Below are 15,065 nucleotides of genomic sequence, written 5' to 3'. Positions count from 1 at the left end.
AACTACCCTCCCATCCCCAATCACAACTCGTCACGAGGCCTTTCTCCTTCTCCATCTATAATATTCTTCTGATCTTGCTCGCCATCATCATCATCATCACCTTGTTCAAGCAGCCGGGATGATGATGACGACGACAGGGTCTCTTTGCTCTGATCTTCCCTCGCTTTATCTTTCGCTTTCGCAGCCTTAATAACAGCCGCAATTTCCTCATCATACTCCGTCCACTCCGGAACCTGTCGTCTGGCACGATCAAGTTTCGGCTCCTTTGTCAAAGGATTATTGCACAGATCGATCGTCTTGGCCTGCGCGAGGCTTTCATCACTACACCAAGTCTCGCACCAAAGCCACTCCTGGCTCAGACTGTAGATGGGTAAAGAATGTTGCATGTGATTCGGCAGGTCCTGGTCGAGATTGCTGAGACTGTTAGGATCGGCCGAGAGTGCCTGATACTGCTGACGCAAGCGATCACCAGCCGCCAATTGTCGGAACCGCTTGAGGTCAACGACATACAGGGCCGAGATGTGGTACGGTTTGCCCTTAAGGTAGGTCTGCCAGTAACCCTGTTTCCAGAAGCGGAACCCTTCCATTTCCGTGCGGGAATCACACATGGGCGTGAATCCATAGGGTGCGCCCTTCAAGTCGAGGTTGACCAGTTCGATCAGATCCGTGCGCACGATTTGGTCGGCGTCGACGAAAATCACCTTGTCCAGGTCGAGCGGGAACAGTACGTCCAGGAACAAGATCTTGTAACCCCAAATCTCGCGCTGTTTTTCCTTTTGGCCTCGGAGCCAATGCGGCCATTTGTACGTCACCATTTCATAGTCGAACCCGTAGTGTTGAGCGAGAATGGGGACCGTCGATTTGAATGACGGCGATAAAAACTGTTCGATGAACCAGAATTTGACGGTATGTTTCGTATGCTTCATCACCGATACCATCATGATGTTCAGCATTCGCTCGTATAGATGGCCCGAGGCGACGGAAAAGATGTTGATCTCGGCATTCGTGGACGACGAGGCTCCGCCCTTCTTCAAGCCCAAAGAGGATAATGCCGACGATGCAAATGATGCCCCTTTGCTGATGTATTCCATGGCTCCGCCGATTCCCGAAGTTGGTGGCTCCAGCACATCTTCTTCCTCCATCCCTGGCTTCCGCGAGAGACGAGGAAAGAGCGTCACGCCTTGGAACGAAAGAAGTGCCACCGAATTGGTCTCATCGCCTGGCTGGGCTGCATATCCATTGGGACCTATGCTGTCAATATGGAAGATTTTCGATGATCGGCCTGGTTTGAGAGAAATCTGCCAATATCCCGGGTTGGCCTTGAACTGGAAATATCCCAGATTGGCCATGACGATGGTGTCGGTGAAATGTGGTTCTTGCTCCGTTCCGAGCAACAATTGTACGCCGCGGGGTGGTGGACCGACGGTCACGTCCCGTGCATGGCCTTCTATCAATATATATTCAAGCTCGTATAATGCATCGATATTTTCGCCATCGGCCAGATTGCTCAGTCGAATGTTGTCGAGATCGTGGACGCATTTCTTGGGCGCCACCAGCCATGATGGGGGGACAATCATTCCAAGATTGAACAGAGTGTCTCTTGGCACGCCGGAGAACGATGCAGTCGGTGTAGTCAGGGAGCCGTTTTCATCGAAATCGGGTTCTGAGCTAATGACCTGACGGTAAAACCGCTTCACAGGTAACTCAGACAACCTGTCCTTAGGGTTGAGGAAGATCTGGACGCTGACGCCGTGAAGCTTGGACAAAGTCTCTAGGATCGGCACCCACTGTTGCACGACTTCAGAGGCTGGATCCACTACAGCAACAGCCTGGATGCTGGGATCTTCGCTGTTGGCGACCTTGATGGAAGTATGAGTGTCGTTCCAGATCTTGAACCGATCCATTCTGATCAAGGGCGCCGATTCTCTCAAGCCTTCAGGAAGATCAGACTTGAGTGATCTGGCCACAAGCGAAGTGACCTTGGCGAGGTTTAGAGGGTTGGAGAATCGATCTTCCAATCCAAGTGCTGTGATTGCTGTCGTCACGGGAGCGATTCTCTCACGGCGCTCGAATCCGAGCAGTGCCTCCATATCTTCTGCTGTTAACGCATGATGTGTGGGTCCAAGAACACGACCGTTTAGCCACAAACCAGTTTCACCAGGTGTGACTCCCAAGCTTTGCGTTAACTTGGCCTTCGAGCTCCAGTAAGAACCGCATTCATGGGCTTTCTGCTCTCCGTCGGCCTGGTTGGAGTGGCCATCAAGGATCTGCTGTAGTTGTTCAGGTGTTATATCTCTACCGGTTTCGCCAACCAATGCGTGGATCGCACATTCTAGTCCCGACGGCGATGATTCTGACGGTGGATTGTGCAGGATCAACACATCAGCTTCTGGATGCTGATGTCGAAAACCGAGAACTTCTCTCAGAAAAGTCCTTCCCTCCTCGGAATTCACGTCCGTGACAACGAAAAGGTGAGCTCGATCACTCAATAAGCCTGCCTCTGAGCCAGGAATGCGCGGGAGATTGTCAAATTCATCGGCAAAATCCGAGACCAACTGGCTTACATCGACAATTCTGACATCCTTTGGATCGTGGGGGAAGACAATCTCATTCCGCCGGGGGAATGCTTCCAGCAGGAAGAATTCAGGGATCCAGCTATCGTCAGGGACAGCACCTTGGTAGACAGCCTGTTGGAGCAATTGAAGATCGGCAAACAACCGCGAGCTCATGGTCTCAAACCAATTGTCGGTCCTGGGGAGGACGACCCCGTCAATGATAAAGGGAGGATCGGTACTATTCAAAGCCAAACGAGTCAGATACGCGTTCCGTGCCTGGAGCCGTTTCAGCAAGTCCTCAGAATTCAAGACCTCGTTGTAGGACAGTTCTTGCTTGCCTTCCCGCGGAGAAAGGCCTTTCACCGCGTTTTGGAAGCTCTTTTCCGCATTTGCTGGTAGTTTTCGGGAACCAGAGACCTCCGACAAGAAGCCCATCAATGGAGCTAATCCGTATTTGTCTAAGATGTGATATGACAATTTGGCATATACATCGGCGAGATATCCGGAGCCGGTCGGAACGATGGCAACTCGGATTGGGACTTGCCTCCTAACGAGCCCTTGCAAAGACGTTGCAGCGAGTTCGATATCTTTGACATTTCCCATGTCAATGGGGACGATAAGATTGTGTATGTCGCGGCGTAGTTGGGGTAATTGGCCAGGATAGACTCGTTGAAAGAGGTTCCGCAACGCTGATGGCCACGACGCATATCGCTTGTCTTGTTCCAGATTGTTCAACCACATCAACACTGTGTCTCCCTCAATGTCATCTCTCCAGTCAAATCTCTGAGGCATTTCATTAGCCTGTGCTTCAGCAATCACTTCGCTAGAAAGGAGACTGATGGCTTCCGTGGAGGTGAGACCAATGCCCTTCAGGTCAGCAATGATCCGCCTCTCACGTCGCAGATGGTCGAGAAGAGAGTACGCATTGATTTGACGCGGCTCGATTTGCACTCCGTTGATCCAGAAAACATTGTAGCCGGATGGCAGGAAACGTTCCCTATTTGACCGATGCTCAGATATAAAGGCTTTGCTAGCATTTGTAGCCGCAAGGAGTGACGAATATCGAGGGAAGTCTGATGTGATATCCTTCAGACTCCGCAATGGGTCTGAGCTCGATGCGATGAAACTGGCCGCGTTGAGTCCAAGATTAACAACTTCAGATGTCGTCAACGGCTTCAGGTCTTTGAGCTCATCGTCCTTGGGCTGCTCCAATGCCTTCTGGTCAGCATCCGGAGCTTCTTCAGTGGCAGAGGCATCCCGATCGTCAATGACGATATAATCTGTCCGCTTGAGAACCAACTCTACGCCGTAGCCGCTGACAAACAGAGGCTTTCTGGCTGTCCCGATAGCAGGTCTGTACCGAACTCTGTAGGTCGACGTTCCTTCTCTGGCAGTCTGACTGACGACATTGTGGAACTGGCCAAACAGAGGATGTGTGATGTCCGCGTACAGAATAGAAGCGGGACCATCTAAACCCGAACCCAGCACTCGATCAAACGGAAGCATTTCCTCGGCTTCTGGAAGTGATATCGACTGTTGAGCGCGATCCAGCTCTGGCGAACAGTACTGCTGGCCGTCAAGATACACCCACACAGGACAGACAGCGTCCTGCGCCGCCATGAAATGGGGTTGCACTGAAGAGTTGTAGTACTGGAAATGAGCCTCGACCCGTGGAGCGGCCGCATGGAGGGCCAGGGCGAACTTGAAAGAAGAAAGCGATTCGGGGCTTGAAATGTGTCCGTCATGTTGTAGCACGTCTATGAATTTATTGTACAGCTCTTGCTCCGTTTGCAACTCCGCAAAAACACCTTCTGCAATGCGATCGAGGAGAGGAAAGTAAGACGACGAGTTCTCGAGCGCGGCGGTCTCCCTGTCAAAGTGTTATTCGCCGGTGTTCACGAACGTTAGGAAGGGGTCAGCGTACAATAGTTCCACAAGATATGGTCCTGCAGCAAAGGAGGTCTCAAGAGCAACATTGATAGAAGGAGATGAGGACGCCGCCGAGGCAACGACTAGAATAAACTGCCATAGAGCCAACATGGTGACCCGCCAGGGAAGCGTGGACTCACGCATGGCGACGAGGCTGGCCAGAAAGGAGTCAACGAGTTGGAGTCGGCGGGAGCGGACGCAGCATAACCAAGGGCTCGCTCAATGCAGCTGCTGCGGCACGATGGTGCTCAAAGACGGGACCGATAAAGTAGCATCATCCGCGAAGCCTGTAGAGATTTGGAATGCAGAGTAACCCTCGGAAAAGGCTATGAATGCGAGGTGAGGCCAGGTGTGCAACAAAAAGTGTCCTCAGGATCCCTTCTTGATCGTCGCCGCAGTCGAAACGAATGCGGAGGACAAGGCTGCCGCAGCCTCGTCAAATCAATGATCGTCATGACATGTCGACTTTTTTTAACTACGCGAGCAGGCGAACTACCAGGGATCTTTCTGTTGCCTTTGTATATCCAATATTTGCAGCAAGGGAGTGCATTGCATTTGGGATACACCAACACTTTCTCCTTCACGGCCGGCGGTCGTTCTCCCTTGGTGCCCGCCGAGGCATGTCCACGAACCTACTGCAGGGTCGAAGAGCGGTCACTGTCTTCAAACGGAAACCCTGCTCTAGACCTTCTGCCAGGACACGCGCTAGCCATTCAATCCGCAACAGTTCCTCTCTAAGCCGCTTCCGAGCAAACGAGCGCGAGCAGAAAAAGCGGCTGGAGGAAATCCGGCCCGAAATCTTCTCGCCCGAGCCCAAATACAGGGACATCAATCTTCGACCTGGAACTAGTAGTACGCCCTCAGACCTATCCGACCTTCGACCACCTGCTTTTGACAATGTGGAATACCCCGAGCCCGGCGCCGATGGAAACATCTCCATCCTGCAGCGGCTGCAATACTACAAGAAGCTAGGAGGAGCACATTACAGATTCTACAAGGCAGGACTTGTGCAAGTATGGCAAAACAACAAAGAAAGACGAAAAGTGTTGAAACGTCTCGGTCCAACATGGGGGAAACCGAGCATGTTGCATATATGTGCCATGCTAGGAAGAGAGTGGGAACCCAAGGACGGCTCGCCTCCGAAGCTCACGAGGAAAGAATACCAGCTCTGCCTCCACACCTCGCGCGATATGCACAGGCTGGGCCCGTTTGCGATTGTGCTCATCATCTTTGGCGAATGGACACCACTCGTGATGCCGCTCGCATTCATCCCAGAGGTTTGCCACAGGCCCAAAGACAGAATAAAGCTGGCAGAGAGATGGTGTAAGCGCGTCGAATACTTTGGTTCGAGGTTCGACGACAAGGACAATGGAACAAAACAAACCGCTCCTGAAACCGACGAGAAGACATCAATACCAACTAAGTCAGAGCTGCCTGTCCCACTCCATCGCCGTCTGCTGTGGGGTTATGCGGCAGACGCGACATTCCTAGTCAAACCCGCTCGCTTTGTACCGCTTGGGCTGAGTGCATTTCTCACCCGTCATGGCCGAGCCCTGATACCTCGTCATCACGAGATCCTCGCGGACACGGTTCTGATCATGCGAGAAGGCGGCTTCGGCAAGCTCACCGCCGAGGATATTGCCGACTATTGCATGAAATGTGCCTCGCCTCATTTTTACGACCACGCCAAGCTCGCTTTGAAAGACGGTGTCCATCCTGCCACGGAGTCCATGAGGAAACATATGGCACCCATTCTTGAAAAGCATGCAAGACGAATGCTCGATGTTGACTGGACCAGGCTGAACCCGAGTCATTGGTGGGTCCAAGAATGCCATGTCCGGCTGGGAGGCGACCCGGATGCTCCTGACGCGTGGGTTCGTCCACTGCTAAAGAGTCCTTGACAATAGTAGCAAGTCAATCAAAGCCACGAGCCATACTCGAAATTTGTCGTTACGCCTGGCCTGTCGTCGTCGTCGCGGAGAGGTTGAACGGAGAGCACTACTGGTCCAAGGGTTCCCGCGACTGTCTTCACCCCAGGCCGGCCAGTCCTTTTTTTGACGGTCGAAGCAGTGAAATGCGACCGTCCCATTTGCATCCAAATCCTCCAACGAGTATCCAGCCTCCGTGCTACTACTGTGGTTTTCGGTCTGCTTCTACTTGCTCCAACCAGTGTACCTCGAGAACCATACCCGTGTATATAACTGTTTCTGTGAAGCATGCGTCTATCAAGAGAACCAAACGGCTCGAGGAAACCACAAACCCCTGCCCAGCAGACCGACCGTTTCCACTCCAGTTTCCAACGTCCGGCCAAGTTTTCTTCGACACGGATTGCAGAGCCAATTTCAACTGATCAACCGCCTTGTACCTCCATGTCGTCTCCCGCCGCTCTTCACTAGGACATTCCAACAAGTGCTCTCGTGGCTCAGCTGCTGCCGAATTGTCCTCCTCGGCTATTCTTAAATCAAAGACGCAACCCTGAATAGGTTCATCTAGTATAGGCTGGGGATTGGTATGTATATCATGTATATATAAACTGTACCATTGGCAAAGGACATCAGACCTCATTCAGCTCTTCGTGCGAATAGATAAAATTGCAGTACAGCTTACCTTAGGTCGGTAGTCACTACCTGTAATTCAGTACCACTTAACCTCTACGTACCGATACCATACTACCCCTGTACTATATCACGCCCTATATTGAAGCCTTTGCACACAAGGAATGTCTCAGACGATACTTTAGGAATATTGACTACAGTAGCTACCTAGCAGGTAGACCAAGACACTCTGTCCTCTACAACCAAGGTCCATTTCGACTAATCTCTTATCCTTGCAAAAGGAACTCCGCGCCGTTGATACCAATACAAAGATTACTAGTATGCAGCGTAAGGATGTAAAAGTAAGGTATTCAGCTCCATCGACCTAAGCCAGCCTTGCCCCCATCCAGCGTTGTTTTCGGAGGCTCATTCATCTTCCATCAGCATCCGCTTAGTGATTTTGACTCGATTTCAACGACCTCCCAAGTTCCTGTGACCAAGCGTCAAGCCCAGATTTTGATTGCGACTGCTGGGAGCTCAACCCCGTCATCCTCGAAAGCCAACCACTCCCAGCCCGTCGTGCAGATTCATTAATGCTCGCCATGAAGTCGTTCAGAGTGTTGCTTTTTTTGTTGCCCTTGCCCTTGCCGCTGCCGTTGGTCTTGGCCCCAAGGTTGGCCTTTTCATCATCATCATCATCATCGGATGTGTGATCGGAATCGTCGCCGTCGTCGGCGTCATCACTGTTGCTGCTGTCGTCGTCGCTTGCCTCACCATCATCTTCTTTTTGCTCATCGGCGTCATCGGCGTCCTCATCACTACTGGTGGCATCGGCATCGGGGTCATGCGCTTGCTCTTGCTGACCTTTAACCTCAACCTCAGCTTCGCCTTCGCTCTGGCTCTGGCTCTGGGTCTCGCTCTCGACACTGCTCTCCGAGCTTGCACCTTCCGCACCCTGAGCAGACACTTTTTCTTCTTCTCCTTCATCAACCGACTCATCGCCACCGTCGTCGCTCCCGCTGTCCCTGGCATAACGATCCAACTCTCCATTTTCCTTGACCTTGATCTCCTGCAGTGGGGAGCGAGACTGTGATCCCTCGTCGTCGTCACTTTCCAGAGCTTCATCGTCGCTGCTACCACTGTCGCTGGCATCGCGATCATCGCCAAGATCCAACTGTCCGTTCTCCTTGACCATGATCTCCTGCAGTGGAGACCGATCCTGCGACGACATAATGCGACGTTGGATAGGGATATCTGGTGAAGGACGATCTTCATCCTCATAGACACCGAGTTGTCTCCGCCTGGCTCTCTCACTCTGCGACAATCTTGGCTCCCTCAAAGCTGACGTATTGGCTTGGGTCTGGGCGAACAACTGACTCGACCCGAGTGTTTTACCGGGAGTCTTTTTCTCCGTCAGAGGATTATGATTGTTCAGTGGGTTTCGGCGCGTTGTTGTGGCAGATTCTGGCGGAGGTGCTGTTTCTGCTTCGGACTCAGATTCTTCAGACGAGGTTGGTGCCGGAGCTGGCTCTTCGTCTCCTTCTTGTTCTTCTTCTTCACCCCCATCATCGTCTTCACCACGATCAGACGCCACTGACTGCTCTTCTTGCTCGTTTGCACTCTCTTCGGAAGTAGCTTCGTCGCCCTCAAGAGCTGGAGTCTGGTCGGGATTTTGACCATCAGGAAGCTCTTTTACGTCTCTTTCAGATGACAAAAGTGGGCCATCCGTGCTGACATGACTTTGATCTTCTGGACCGCCAGGTTGCCCTTCGTCCGCCTCCTCATCTTCATCTTCATCTTCCACAAACTTTTGCGAAAGTACCTTTCGCTTGCCACCAGTAGGGGAACTTTCTCTTTCTCCTCTCAGGCGCTTCTCCATTTTGGAAGGTGTCAGAATCCTACTCTGACCAGGCGTCCTCTCCAGACCCTCGACCTTGACCCACCTCCCATGCCTCTTTATGGCATGCAAGACACGCCAATGATTCGAACACTGTTGAGCCGTCCTGGTCCCCATCCTTTCACTGACTTTACTCCAAGGGATCCGCCACTCCTCAAGATCGTCGGTTGTGCCAGAGTCCCGGCGGAGATCTGCGAGGATCTTTTTGAACTTGATTTGTTCCTCTTTCGACCATTCACCTTGTTCGACGTGTCCGAGGGCCAGTCTATGCCGCCACCTCTGACTCACCGCGTCACTTGTTCTGGTCATACGACGTCCAATCTCCGCCCATTTTGGCCCTAACTCCTTGTGCAATCGTATCAGTTGCGCATCATCCTCGGCCGTCCAGTTTCTAGATCCGCCGGCATTCTGGAAATTGCGCTCTCGGTATCGCAGCATGGACCGTCTGTTGCGGTGCGGAAGAACGTCATAATAATCCTGAAGGAAATCGTTTTTGGTGATGAACGGCCATGGCCACTCGTCCCGCTTTTTCCGCTGAATAGTGTCGGCCATCATATCGTTGAATTGCTCATGTGTAATGTTGTGATCTTCGCAGAACATGTCTCTCCAGTTGTTTAAACTGTTTATCTCCTCCTCGGTGAATTGGCCGGTGTGTCTGCCGTTCTCGCTCGCTGTTGATCCTCTGGCACGCGCACGGTTTACAGGTCTGGTCGTCGTCTTCATAGAAGCCGACGCAGTAACGCGGGCGCGCTTCTGTGGTCTTTCCCTCGGCCTCTCGATATCAGACTCGCTTCCGTCTTCCTCATGTGAGAATTCCGACCCAGAAGACCCTTCCTCTTCTTGCTTGCGAGGTTGTTTCTTCGGCTTCATCGCTGAGAAACTTCGTTTCGCGACAGTCGTTGCGAGGTTGGTCGGCTCGGATTCATGGTCATCAGATAAACCGTCCGCGCTAGCAGCTAAGCTGGGACGGCCCTGTACAGGAGTAGAATGGTCCACGCCGGATTCTGCCCGCTTTTTGCCCTTTGATGCCGTCTTTGCTGCCCTTTCAGTTCTGGACTTGAGGCCAGATTTGGCTCCAACCTTTTTCAAACCGAGCGATTCCAACTGATCCGTATTGAGTTCGTCATTAGGACTGGAGAGCATGTCTCTGGTCGGATTGGTGCTGGATGGTCCACCTTGACTCATTCTTGGAATGATGACTTCGACTTGTTGTACAGCTGTTGAAGGCGGCGACTGCGGGTTGAAAACAGGATGTCTGAGCTTCGAGCCGGCAGTGTACTTCTGCGCCCAGCCGTCAATACTACCCTGTCGGGTCTTCTGGAGCGTCGGTACAATCTTCTCCGTATCTTGCCGGCGTCGTAGTCCGTCGGCGCCTTCGGAATCCGCCAAGTCCGTCATATCCAAGTCTTTCGATTGAACAGATGTTGGCGGTGAATGAGACAGCCCTTTTCGTCTCTTGCTAGGATTTGCACCATTTGACGTGGGAGTATCCAAGGAGTTCTGGGTGCCACGCTTGCGCTTCAGACCTCCCTTCGGCATGGGGGTTTCTTTCACAATTTCCTCGCCCACCTGGTCAAAGACGCTTGAAGGCGACGATGATTGACGTTCAGAAGGCTCATCCGCCTGCTGGGCTTGAGATGTTTCTTGCGGTGGTGTCTCGAACTCGGCCGAACTTCCCTCCTCCACTACGTCAGACTGTGTAGAAAGTGGTGTTGGTTGCTTGACGTTTCTGTCCTTAGTACCACCATTCACTTCTGTTTCTTGGCCTTTTCCTGCCTTCTCGCCAGCTTCAGCAGAGGCAATTTCGAGGGCGGTATGCTTTCCCATGTGCTTATTGAGTGTATCACGACGGCTCAACTGCTTGTTACAGACAGAGCATGCAAAGCTCGAGGTATGAATCCCGCTGTGGCGTGTTGCCGCTTTTTGCCTCGCAAAAGTCATCTCGCATCCATACTCTTCAGCGAGGGGACAGCGGAAGCGACCGTCTTCCGGGACTTTGGAGACGGAAGTAACACCATTAGGTTGCGTAGCGGGTACCGCTTCCTCTACAGTATCTGGCTTGTCTCCTTCCGGTTCTTCAAGGGTCTGATCAGGTTGCGAAGCGGGTACTCGTTCCTCCGCAGTATCAGACCTGTCTCCTTCAGGTTCTTTATGCGACTGGTCGGCGATGGCAGACGCGTTGGCCTCGACGTGTGAAGGACCTCTGGCAGAATCGTGTTCGTCGGGCGCTCCGCCATCCGATTTCGCAACACTGGCGAGTTCAGCCTGTGCCGCGGCCACTGTAGTGCCCTCCTCAGCATCACTTTCATCGGACGAGGCATATATGTGATAAGTCTCAGGTTCTCTCTCCCTTAGCGATCGATTGTCGACCTCTGGCTTCTTTTTCTTGCTACTCTGAGATGGCTCCTCTCCTTGGGGTCGCTTGACCAGTAGTTCGGTCTCTTTCTCCGCCGGAACACCGTCATCTTCCACAGCCCGCTCTCCATCTCCGTTCACGTGTTCGGAAAGTCCAGCGCTCGGCACCAAACTGCTCGTCCCACCCGAAGACTTGCGACGATTCCTCTTACCCTTGCGTTTGCGCTTCTTGTGATGTTGCTGAGGTGAGGAGGAAGAGGCTGCGATCTGACTATTTTTGGCCATCTCGGATTCGAGTTCGGACGTTGGACCGACTTCTCGGTCGTCGGGGATCTCGGAGAGGTCAAAATCTGAGGGGTAGTACAGCGCGTCAATGCTGAAATTCCACCTTTACAAAAGGTTGTCCGGTCTCTTTACTTACGTTCCTCTGTCTCTGGCTCCGGCCGAGCAGCAGATTCCTGACTCTGCTCGTTTCCCATACCAATTATGCGACGGACGCGAGCCGGTCATACTAGATCTTTGTTGAACAACCGTTGTACACGGAAAGGAACGATGGAGTTGTGACGCGAGAACAGATCGATTTTAATGCTGACCGCCCGACACGGGGTTTCGAAGAGTTGCGCTGTGCGTGGTGAATGTACCGACAGACGCAAATATTGGCTAAGAACGGGCTCGGACTCATGCGCAAGCCTACAAGCAGGCAAATGAGGAAGTTGATGCTGGCGGGTTGCGGATAATGAATTGTTCTGAATTGTTCGCAATAGTGAAGCGCGACTGCGATTCAGTTTCGTTCAGTTGCGGAGCCCAACCTCCAGCAAGAAGCCCCGGCCGGAGATTAGATAAGCCAGGCTATTCCCTCTCAAGTTTGGGCGGGCCTTGTGGGCAGCGGTGGTCCTGCAAGGCTGGCCTTTCATCATAACTGCGCACAAGGCGGCCCACCCACTCCTCCTACGTGGTCCTATGTACAATATGTAACATCGTAGACCACCCTATCCCCCAGCACTGGCAGCCGATAGTAACACCTTCTCTACCTCCCGCTATCAATCAATGGAGGCAGACGCCTTGAGATCTTAACTCCCCACAAAGCCTTCCATCACACTGGCAGGCCGCGACAATGGTCCTCCTCATCGCAACCCCTCGCATACTCGATGCGATCTCATCCCTCTCCCCCTCCGAACGCTCATCCCTCCCGTCTCCTCTACCTACCACACCAGGCTCTCCAATCGAGCACGCCTCCATCATCGCGCTCGCACGTCTTCTATCTCGGTCTCACTCTCAGACCTCTCAAACTTCAACTCACTTAAACCATGGACCACCAACACCAACGGCGCCAAATAACTTGAGCCTGAACACCCTCCTCCGCGGCGCCCATGTCTACATCCCTCCTCCGCCGCCTAAACCCCAACCTTCGCCGGAATACATGGCCCTGATGGCCCGTTTACGCAAAGACCAAGAGCGCCGAGAGTACGCTGCTCTAGTATCTAGACAGAAGCACTCCGACGTTCTGGCAGAAGATGACGAAGACGAAGATGCAACAAAAGACGACATCAGTCCGTCCTTGGTGTTGAACATTCTACTCAGCGTCGTTATGTGTGCTTGCGCCATGTTCTACCTGACGAGGTGGTGGGGCAACGACGGCTTACGGGTGCTGGTGTCGTTGTTCTCGGGCATCATTGTCGGTGTCTCCGAAGTCACGGTCTACGCGGGCTATCTGCGCAAAGTCCGGCTGAGCAAACATAAGGAAAGGGCCAAGCGTGAGAAGAAGGTTTTTATCGGGGAGTACCGTGGAGGCGAAGAAAAAGACAGCAACAGCGAGTCACTGCTACCCTCTTCTGCGGCCGCCGAGAAAGAAGAAATCTGGGGCCGCGGAGTCAATGGCGGAATGAGAAGAAGGCTTAGAGACAAGTGGAAGAAGGAACAGGAACAAGAACAAAAGCAGCAGGCTTCATGATATGACACATAACGAATTATGAACAAAAATCGTATTTCTATCCAATCCATCCAAAGGGCTCCCACGCTCTATGACGCTATATTAAGGCATATTCTCACAATTCCTTATATCCGCCGGTATCATTATCAGTCATGAGATGTGTGTGCAACCTCGATCTGTATCTTCAAAAATCGTAGATCCACCTCCGGAACCAACTCTTGACTCTCTTCAATTCCTTTCGTCGAGGCTCCAACAACAGTTGCCCCGAGCATTCCTTGCCGACAAAGCCATTATTGGGCCCATCTCGGACAAAAACCTTTTGGCCTCGCAGCAAAGTCTCCTTGACTTGACCTGTCATCGTTTTACCCTGGTACGGGCTGCATTTGTTTCGGAAAAGCATGGTGCTTGGCTCGACCACCCATTCGGCCGTGTCGTCAAAGACGCAAATGTCGGCATCGAAGCCAACAGCAATGTCACCTTTCTGCTTCTCCAGACCTACCTGCATGGCTGTGTTGATACAACACCATTGTACAACATCAGTGATAGCGCGGTCGGAACCGGTTAAGCCTCTCCGGGTCATCTCGGTCCACAAGATCGGTAAACCCAGTCCAACAGACGAGATGCCGCCCCAGGCGGTAAAGAAATCGCCGGCTTCTGTGTCTAATGGCAAAGCCTTCACCACATCCGCGGGCGCACAAACGTGGCCCGGCACATGGGATGGGAGAAGCTTGAGGTCTGGTGTGCAGGGCGAATGGTCGGAGACCACGGTTTTAATGACCCCGTCCTCTGCATATTGCCGCAGCTCGTCCCACAACTTGTCCTGGTTTGACTGGCTCCGAATTGGAGGACAACACTTGTGACGGGTGTCTCCCAATGCGACTTCCTCGGCTGCAAGAGACAGATAGTGTGGACAGGTCTCGGCGGTAATGTTGATGCCTTGAGCGCGTGCTTTCCTCAACAGTGGAATGGCTTCCATCGCGGACAGGTGAACAATATGCAACGGTAAGTTTGGTGCGAGATGTGCTAAGGACAGAATTTCTTCAATGGCATATGTCTCGAATGAGGGCGGTCTCGATGCCAGGAAAGTACTGTACGCGTTCAAGGGTCCGTGGGGTTGCAAAGGTGGTAGTGAGCTCTGGACTTCGTCGCCCACCGAATCGGCAATAGGAGGAATCATCTCCGCGTGGAACATGACCGTGGTTGGTTCGTCTGCCAGCTCTGCAAATACTTTCTCGATATCCTTCGAGGAAACTGCAGGAAACTCTTCCACACCACTGTCGATAAGAAACCCTTTGAACCCTCGGACTCCCTCTCTTACCAGCGCCTTAAGCTCTCCCTCATTTCCAGGGACTATGCCGCCATAAAATCCGACATCCACCCAGCATTTACCCTGAGCAGCCTTGATCTTCTCTTGCAGTCCTGCGACCGTTGTGGTGGGAGGTACAGCATTGAGCGGCATATCCACCACGGTCGTCACCCCTCCGAAAGCCGCAGCCTGCGTGCCGGTATAGAACCCTTCCCATTCTGTTCGACCGGGCTCGTTGAGATGAACATGGGCATCCACCAATCCAGGAAGCAGGATATGCGGAGAATAATCGGTATATGGGGTGTCGGGAGGGAAGTCGGAGGCGGGGACGATTGAATCAAAGGCCGCCGTTATCTTGCCAGTGGCATTCGATATCACGATAGTGGCCGCGGACAGCTGTCCTGACCGGATAGCCCTGGAGGACGCGATCACGGTAATCGGCGACAACCCGTCTGATAAGCCATTGGGAGGAGACCGGGGAGGTGTCGGATAAGAATGGAAAGTATCTGTGGCCGTGTCCATTGTCGAGAAGGACGACACTGTAGTTGCCTAGAGCTTG

The 15,065-nt window shown here is 52.7% G+C and overlaps 5 protein-coding genes across 5 annotated transcripts; 2 read left to right on the top strand and 3 right to left on the bottom strand.

Annotated features, from left to right (window-relative positions):
• Positions 1-20: 20 nt before the first annotated feature.
• Positions 21-4,628, bottom strand: HMPREF1120_06512 (uncharacterized protein; the record flags this gene model as incomplete). Its single annotated transcript, XM_009160715.1, has 2 exons — positions 21-4,425; positions 4,480-4,628. The coding sequence occupies 2 exons, from the start codon at positions 4,626-4,628 to the stop codon at positions 21-23; spliced, it is 4,554 nt and encodes a 1,517-aa protein (XP_009158963.1).
• Positions 4,629-4,746: 118 nt separating this feature from the next.
• Positions 4,747-7,204, top strand: HMPREF1120_06511 (uncharacterized protein). The gene has a single exon (XM_009160714.1). It carries the CDS (start codon positions 4,892-4,894, stop codon positions 6,383-6,385), a length of 1,494 nt encoding a protein of 497 aa, XP_009158962.1. The 5' UTR covers positions 4,747-4,891; the 3' UTR covers positions 6,386-7,204.
• A 265-nt stretch (positions 7,205-7,469) lies between these two features.
• On the bottom strand, positions 7,470-11,749 carry HMPREF1120_06510 (myb-like DNA-binding protein REB1; the record flags this gene model as incomplete). Its single annotated transcript, XM_009160713.1, has 2 exons — positions 7,470-11,620; positions 11,692-11,749. 2 exons carry the CDS (start codon positions 11,747-11,749, stop codon positions 7,470-7,472), a joined length of 4,209 nt encoding a protein of 1,402 aa, XP_009158961.1.
• Positions 11,750-12,220: 471 nt separating this feature from the next.
• HMPREF1120_06509 (uncharacterized protein) lies at positions 12,221-13,336 on the top strand. Its single transcript, XM_009160712.1, has one exon. The coding sequence runs from the start codon at positions 12,385-12,387 to the stop codon at positions 13,219-13,221; it is 837 nt and encodes a 278-aa protein (XP_009158960.1). The 5' UTR covers positions 12,221-12,384; the 3' UTR covers positions 13,222-13,336.
• A 48-nt stretch (positions 13,337-13,384) lies between these two features.
• Positions 13,385-15,028, bottom strand: HMPREF1120_06508 (allantoinase; the record flags this gene model as incomplete). Its single annotated transcript, XM_009160711.1, has 1 exon — positions 13,385-15,028. The coding sequence occupies one exon, from the start codon at positions 15,026-15,028 to the stop codon at positions 13,385-13,387; it is 1,644 nt and encodes a 547-aa protein (XP_009158959.1).
• Positions 15,029-15,065: the final 37 nt, after the last annotated feature.

Source organism: Exophiala dermatitidis, assembly GCF_000230625.1.
Source record: "Exophiala dermatitidis NIH/UT8656 unplaced genomic scaffold supercont1.5, whole genome shotgun sequence".
Classification (NCBI taxonomy): Eukaryota; Fungi; Ascomycota; class Eurotiomycetes; order Chaetothyriales; family Herpotrichiellaceae; genus Exophiala; species Exophiala dermatitidis.
This window is presented reverse-complemented; position numbering and strand designations above follow the sequence as displayed.

Bases quoted from the DNA above. Each gene is read 5' to 3' on its own strand.
- HMPREF1120_06509 (XM_009160712.1), top strand. From the start codon at position 12,385: ATGGTCCTCCTCATCGCAACCCCTCGCATACTCGATGCGATCTCATCC.
- HMPREF1120_06511 (XM_009160714.1), top strand. From the start codon at position 4,892: ATGCGGAGGACAAGGCTGCCGCAGCCTCGTCAAATCAATGATCGTCAT.